This window comes from Cherax quadricarinatus, chromosome 25 (assembly GCF_038502225.1).
Source record: "Cherax quadricarinatus isolate ZL_2023a chromosome 25, ASM3850222v1, whole genome shotgun sequence".
In the NCBI taxonomy this organism is placed as follows: Eukaryota; Metazoa; Arthropoda; class Malacostraca; order Decapoda; family Parastacidae; genus Cherax; species Cherax quadricarinatus.
This window is the reverse complement of record NC_091316.1, coordinates 16,997,299-17,004,902: the sequence shown is the minus strand read 5'-3', so window position 1 is coordinate 17,004,902 and position 7,604 is coordinate 16,997,299. Positions and strand designations below refer to the sequence as shown.

The 7,604-nt window shown below is 41.0% G+C and overlaps 1 protein-coding gene across 8 annotated transcripts in view; it reads right to left on the bottom strand.

Moving 5' to 3' along the window:
- LOC128705187 (zinc finger MYM-type protein 1-like) overlaps window positions 1-7,112 on the bottom strand; it is a 104,447-nt gene extending 97,335 nt beyond the window's left edge. For 5 of the 8 annotated variants that reach the window (XR_011392411.1, XR_011392414.1, XR_011392413.1 and 2 more), the window contains exon 1: window positions 7,027-7,111. Coding sequence is in view for 2 of the 8 variants with exons in the window: in XM_053800415.2 (XP_053656390.2) it covers window positions 1,726-4,071 (2,346 nt within the window). In the remaining 6 variants the exon portion in view is untranslated. Of the gene's footprint in view, window positions 4,214-5,070; window positions 5,366-7,026 lie in introns of all 8 variants that reach the window. The other 3 variants (XM_053800415.2, XR_011392415.1, XM_053800416.2) reach the window with 3 other exon arrangements.
- Between the last annotated feature and the right edge of the window lie 492 nt (window positions 7,113-7,604).

Sequence of the window (7,604 nt, the reverse complement as noted above, 5' to 3'; positions counted from 1 at the left end):
TAGTGTCTGAGTGTTCTCAGTACCAGATTCTTCTACAACCAGCAGCTTTCATTGACTGAGCAGGGATAGTCATGTTTTGCATATCAGAGTGCTATTTTGTTCTGTTTGACCCCAGTGGCTTTTAGCACTGCTATTTTTTTATAGAAATTCTTGAATAATACTGAGGAAAAAGCCTATATTCTTGCATGGGAATGAGGAAAAAAAAAGTGCCGATAAGCAAGATTTGTGCTGATACTGGTCACGGGAAGTCCTTCATTAATCATTTCGTTGTTGCTTATCTGTCTCCCTAAGAAACCAAGATCTGGATAGGTTACAGTGACTTCAGCTGTTACTGATAATCTTCTAAAGAGAAGTATTGAAAGATTCTTGTATAACAGAAGCAGGACCACAGAAAAACCAACCTGATTTACTGGGACATGTATCAGAAAGGCCTATACATCATTGTCTCCAGAAAAAACTTAAAATGCCATGAACTCAGTTTAAGTTGCAATAAATGACTGTCAATGAATAAACTTGAATTCCAGCCAAGAAACCTCTTCTAAACAAATGCAAGCCAAACAACTGCAGTTAGCAACACTGTACTACTAAGGACAGAATTCAAATTATGTGGAGTTATGCATGTCAAGGATGAATCAGATGCCCCTCATTGAAACACTAATGGAGTGATGATGTGGAGCTGCTTTAGGTGATTAAAGGTCAAAGAAAATTAAACCTCTTGCCCAAAAATACAACAATGAATGGAGCCTCATGCCAAATGCCAAAACAGGTCAAGAAATGGTTGCGAAAAGAACTTCAACTAAACTTCATTGACTTGAGACTGAGGGAGACTGACACCAGTCAGTCCATCTATCATCATTCTGTCATATAGGAGGAGCCACATGTCCATGATACATCCAACAAATAAGCAGAATCTTAGATGTCACTACTGCCAGGCTCCAGCTGGGTTACCATTATCTCTGAGAAGTTAAATCACCACCAACAGATGTAGATTAAATGAAATGTAAACTTTACCCAGTGGACAATTGTCATACCTTGCATCATTATGTATTGGAATGTGATAAAATTAATGAATTGAGATACAGCTCACTCAAAAATGTTCAAGGAATGTCAAAGAATTTTATCCACATTGGTACATTACAAGCCATTCTGGAAAAATACCCAAAGTTTGGCCACTGTAAATACTGCATTACCACTTTTTTTTTTTTATTGCGTGTGTGACCTAATTCATGCCTGCATAAATAACTCATTACAATTGTGACCAGATATAACCAGGGCCGGATTAAGAAGTCTCCGGGCCCTAGGCTATTCAGATTGGCGGGGCCCCTTTGAGTTACGGGTAAGCGAAGTGACCCCTTCCAGCTTGGGAGTGGGGGGGGGGGTCGGTGTGAGCCTGTTTAAGGTCTAATTAAATACATTCTGGCTATTTAGATTAAATTTAATAGGGAAAGTACATCAAGACAACCAAAACCATTTACCAACAGCCATTATAACTATCTTGTTAAATCATGCAGTTTAAAGAGAATAAACTCAAGACAGTGTAGTATTACTAGATTAGGCTATTAAAGTAGTGACATCATGTACCTATTATATTCAGCATAACCACTACAGCACTATTATTCCCTTTATAAATCACTGACCATTATTGTTATCATTGCATCATGCATAAGACTATCAAATCATATAAACTCAAGAAAGTAAAGAATTGTTTATATTCACAGGCACTTCTTAAATAAACTTTTTTCTGGATTTCATATTGGCAAAATCATCAATTATATTCTGAAAATCAATATTTCTTGTTAGATCAGACTCAATGGTCAACAAGGCTAGGTTACACAATTTGTCTTGGCTCATTGTTGAACGGAGCTGGTTTTTCACCCTTTTCAAAACAGAAAATGAATGTTCTCCTTCACAGTTAGTAGCTGGAAGTGTTAGGTAAAGGCGATACACTATGTCAACATTAGGGAAGGTTTCTGAGATATCTGCATTTCTTAAATGTTTCAAAGCAGCTGAGGGCGCACATTTTTCAGGTGGAGCTTTAATCTGATTCATATACCCAGAAAAATGAACTATTTCTTCAACAAATGTGTCCTGAACATCTGCTGAAAGGTGTTGTTGCAACTTTAATGGAGCTTCTCTCAATTCTGCATCTGACATAGTAGTAATTTTGAACAGAAATTCAAACCTGTCATTGAGATTCTGGTAGATTTCTTTCCTTTTCACCAATTCTGTAATCAGTGAATCCAGAATGACGAAGTATGTAGCTGTCTTACATTTCTGCCTTGGTAGCAACACAATTTCATTGTCTGGCTCTTCAAAATTGCGTTTCCTCTTCCTTGACCGCTGATGATCAGCCCGGTAACTGTAGTCTTTCACCAGCAGTTTAGCTTTCTCTTCAAACATTTCAAAAGCATCATCACTGTGAAGTGAGCTTACAAATTCCACTAAGCCTGCATAGAGGTTAGCACAAGTAGCCATTTCAATTTCAATTTTCTGAAGTGTCTTGTTCGTGGCATTTAACCGTTCCAGTATACAGTCCCAAAGCACACAGAGTAAGGCCAATTCAAAATCTTCCAATTTTGATGCTAAGCTGGCTGCTTTGCTTCTTGTAGTTGCTGTCTGATCTTCATCCTCTGCTATTTGGATCAAAGCAGAACGTATTTCAGCAAAGCTGTCTTTCAAAGCATGTGTTGCATCATGCTGCGCTGACCGCCTTGTTGTTGATAATGATTTGATGACATCTCCATGAATGGTTGACTTGAGTATACTCCACCGATGCATTGAAGCAGAGAAAAAATTAAAGAGTGCTTGTAAAAGTCCAAAAAATGAAACTGCAGCGACACAACACTCCGCAGCACATGACCCAACAAGATTAAGAGAATGTGCTGAGTAGGGCACATATTCAGCAAGTGGGTTGATTTGCTTGATACGGGCTTGCAATCCATTATATTTATCCGACATGTTACTTGCATTGTCGAAGCTCTGGCCACGGCAATCCATAATAGAGAGATCATGTTCAAGCAGAGTATCCAGTACTACATTCATCATTGTTTCTCCAACATGGCCTGAAAGAGGAATGAATTTTATAAAGCGCTCTACAGGCTTACCACTGGAGTCGACAAAGCGAACAATGAATGTCAATTGATCTGTATGTGAAATATCTGGTGTTGAATCTACACTTATTGCAAAGTATTTTGCAGTTTTCACAGCTGCTATGATGTTATTGAGGACCTTCTTAGTCATCAGTTCAATAAATTCATTGCATATAGTAGATGACACGTAAGATACAGTGCCTCTTCCTGCATTCCCAAGGCGTGACACATGATTTGCTAAGAATGGATCAAATTGTGCTAACAGTTTTATGATCCCTAGGAAATTGCCATTGTTTTCCGAACCAAAAACCTCATTTTCTCCACGGAAAGTAAGTCCTCTTAGAGCTAAGAATTTTACAACAGCAACAACTCTTTCTAGAACTTTTCTCCAATAAGTGCGCTCTTTTTCAGTTTGATTTTCCAAATGAGAATCCAATAAGCCTTTTTTCTGTGCACGAAATACACTGGCTAAAATGCAGCTCCTGTGAATGGTGTTGTTTTCATGTTCCTCGAAACGCTTGGAATTTTTCCAGTCATTGAACCCCTGTGTGAAGGTATTTTCTTTGGTAGAAAATAGCTTGCATGCTGAACAGTACACTTTTCCTGAGCTTTCAGAGTATACCATCCATGATCTTTTCACAGTTTCTGAATTTGCAAGCTTCCTATAAAACATAGATGACTTTAAACAACGACAACTTCCATCATCATAAATCCTTGCTGATTTCCTAAAGTCAATGTTCAGAGTTTGACTGAAGTTTTCTGCAATGAAAGCATTACGTAGAGAATCTGGGATTACATTTGGCCATGAGGCAGGATCTTTTAAGACAAATCCTGTGGATGAAATGTCCGTTGAGACATTGAGAGGAGACACAAAAGAAGTAGATGCTGGCTGAGAAATAATGGGGGGAGGGCTTCCTGTATGATCTGACGTATCTGCAGATTCAACTATACTGGTAACATCAGAAACTGTTTTCGTGAGCATGTCTGTGATCTTTCTGCAGCTTCCTACATCTTTCTTTTTCTGTTCTTCTTCTTGAGTTTTCTTCTTTCTTTTCTGTGACCCACTTGCATAAGAACGTCCAACATCACGTTCACGAGATGCCACAATGAGGATGTATCACTGTCTGTAATCATGCAAATACAATACAAATTTTTCATTATCAATTATTATTAATTTTTTAATTATTATTAAAAAATTTTTTTCTGTCAGTTGGGGGGATATGGCCCTTGTAGCCCCCTTTCCTCTGGCTGCGCATCTAAAAATTCAAAACGTTACCGGAAAGGAGTCATATACAGAACTTTTACCATAGATTAGGTTAGTGATTTGGGCTACGAATATTTTACTAATTCATCCTCCTTGATCTCCAATTTACTTATACAGAAATCATACTGAGTCCAAGAATAATGCACAATGGTATTTATATTACCATTTTCATAACTAAACTAATCATTATGTTTTGCATGATATATGGCCTACCACCATAGATAAGGACATGAGAATTAAAGAATGCAGGGACAATTTTCAGTTTCACCCAACCAACGATTTTCTGATGTGGCTTATGTGTTTCTGGGGAAATATGTAGTAAAGTAATTGATGTTCTACATCACTTCCGTCACAACTTGAAAACTAAGCATTTGCGACGGAAGTGATGTAGAACATCAATCAATTGAGATCTGTTATTGAAATGATAAAGACTTAAAGACAGGACAAAGTGCTTTTAAAACCTACAAACGGAAGTCAGTTTGCGTTTTTAGGTTTTTCTTTATAGTATTTTTACCAAAAATGCGTCTTTACTGGTCCATGCGTCTTTACTGGTCAAGTAACCCTATCAGGTACCTCCCTTAACATTTAGAGGCGAAAACAAACATTTATCCATACACATCAATGTCTATCAACAACACTTCAGTTAATTTGTCACAGTACAAGTCTAGATAACATGTAATTACTACAGAAAATTGGAGAGGAATCTCCCATACTCACCCATTAGCGGGAAAACACAGCTGTTCTGATGTAAACAAAGGCGTGTTGAGTGTTGCCATCTATGGTTAGGTTTATTTATTTTTATTTTATTTTATTTCATTATTTATTTTTGTTTTGATTAATTTTTAAAAATCAATTTTACTCTCCAAACACTTGAACTTTTTAGGTAGGGACCCCTTTGCACTTGCACCATGTGCGCAGTCTTGGATGAGCCCCTGAACCCCTTGGACTGCGGGGCCCCCAAATGCGCGGGGCCCTAGGCAAATGCCTAGTTTGCCTATGCGGTAATCCGGCCCTGGATATAATCATGTAAATAGTTTATTACCACTAACTTGTTCAGTTTTTCATCTATCAAAATTTTGCAGCCCAGTCCCTGGGCCCATCATGTGCCTCTGTAATCTTTTGACTACCACCCACAGGATGGATATAGGGTGCATAATAAAGATATTAAACTAACTAGAAATGGTTGTAAAGAAACAATATCAATGTTATGCAGTGGCCAGGGAACATCCTTGACCTGAATTCCATCAAAAATTGTTGGAATGAAATGAAAGTACAGCTCCATAAAAAAAATGTGGACTCAGAGATATGGACTCGACTGACTTTTAGAAACTTTGATTCCATGGCCAACTGCCTGAAATTGATAACTGTATCAGGGGGTGTTAATGTTGCAGTTTTATAACTGTAGTGTCAGCATGCCTTTAGCAAGAAGGCACTGGACAGGCACCTAAAGTCAGTATCTGACCAACTGGGCTGTGGTTCGTACGTCAGCTTGCGTGCAGCCAGCAATAACAGCCTGGTTGATCATACCCTGATCCACCATGAAGCCTGGTCTCAAACTGAGCTGCGGGGGCGTTGACTCCCGCCCTGAAGCCAGCAAGAGTGCGCAGGTACAGGCCAAGATCTGACGGTCTGGAGGGTCAAACCCCTCCCCATTGAGAAGGAGAGGTAGGGTTAAAGACTGCACCCCAAACGTGGGCAAGGTCGCACGGAGAATAATCCATGCAGAGTGGTAACGTGGGCACCACAGTAGGAAGTGTCCCACCGTCTCAGGCAGTGAGGGACACCACGAGCAGTGCAGAGTCTGTCATCCGAAGGCGGTGTAGATAAGCTGCCAGTCGTCAGTGTCCAATCCGGAGGCCTGGTGGTTAACGCTCTCGCTTCACACGGTGAGGGCCTGGGTTCGATTCCCAGCCAGAGTAGAAACATTGGACGTGCTTCTTTCCACCTGTTGTCTATGTTCCCCATCAGTAAAATGGGTACCTGGGTGTTAGTCGACTGGTGTGGGTCGCATCCTGGGACACTGACCTAAGGAGGCCTGGTCACAGACCGGGCCGCGGGGGCGTTAAGATAAGAGAGATAAGATTTCGTTCGGATTTTTAACCCCGGAGGGTTAGCCACCCAGGATAACCCAAGAAAGTCAGTGCGTCATCAAGGACTGTCTAACTTATTTCCATTGGGGGCCCTTAATCTTGTCCCCCAGGATGCGGCCCACACCAGTCGACTAACACCCAGGTACCTATTTGCTGCTAGGTGAACAGGACAACAGGTGTAAGGAAACGTGTCGAATGTTTCCACCCGCCGGGAATCGAACCCGGGCCCTCCGTGTGTGAAGCGGGAGCTTTAGCCACCAGGCCCCGGAATTCTCTCCAGGTAAACATCCACCGAGCGACTGGGATGGAAAGCCCAAGGGTAAGGGGGCCATTGAAAGATCGGACAGAGCTCAATGCCAAAGAGAGGAAGCGCATCAGATCCTACTGCCATAAATGGCGGATTTCTCCCCTGGGCAGGAGGGGGTTTACCCCCATAGGGGCGAACGACATCCCAGTCTCACTAGAAATGTCCCAAACACCGCCTGATATGAAGAAATCACTGAAAACACGCACACAAGAAAAGAAATACGATGAAGAGCCTAAAACAGGACCAACACCACTAACAAACAACTGAGAAACCTACAAAAAACACGTGTACACCCCTCCCAATGCTGGCCGAGCTCTCCAAAATGAATGGCTGTTATGGCAGCTGTTGTTGGGGTTTAAAGGGCCACTCACTGCTTACCCAGCAAAGGACTGTACCATCTGATACCCGAGAAGGAACGATAATAATATAATAATCTTTATTTCTACAAGTACATGATACAACATATACAGGCCTAGCTGTCATTAGTGACATACTATATAGGAAGCTCCTTGTTATGCAGAGCATTTCGGGTAACTTAGGTTAATTTTGTCCCCAGGATGCAACCCACGCCAGTCAGTTAACACACAGGTACCTACTTATTGCTAGGTGAACAGGGACAGAGGTGTCTTAAGGAAACATGCCCTAATGTTTCCACCTGTACCGGGTGAAAGCACGGAACTCAACGTGTGAGGTGAGTGCAATACCAACTGGATTTTGTAACGGAGGGCTATCCACAAAGAACAACCCAAGAAAGTCAGTGTATCATCGAGTACGATCTATTCCATTGGGGTCCTTTAATCTAGTCCTCCAGAATGCGATACACAACAGTCGACTAACACACAGGTACCTACTTA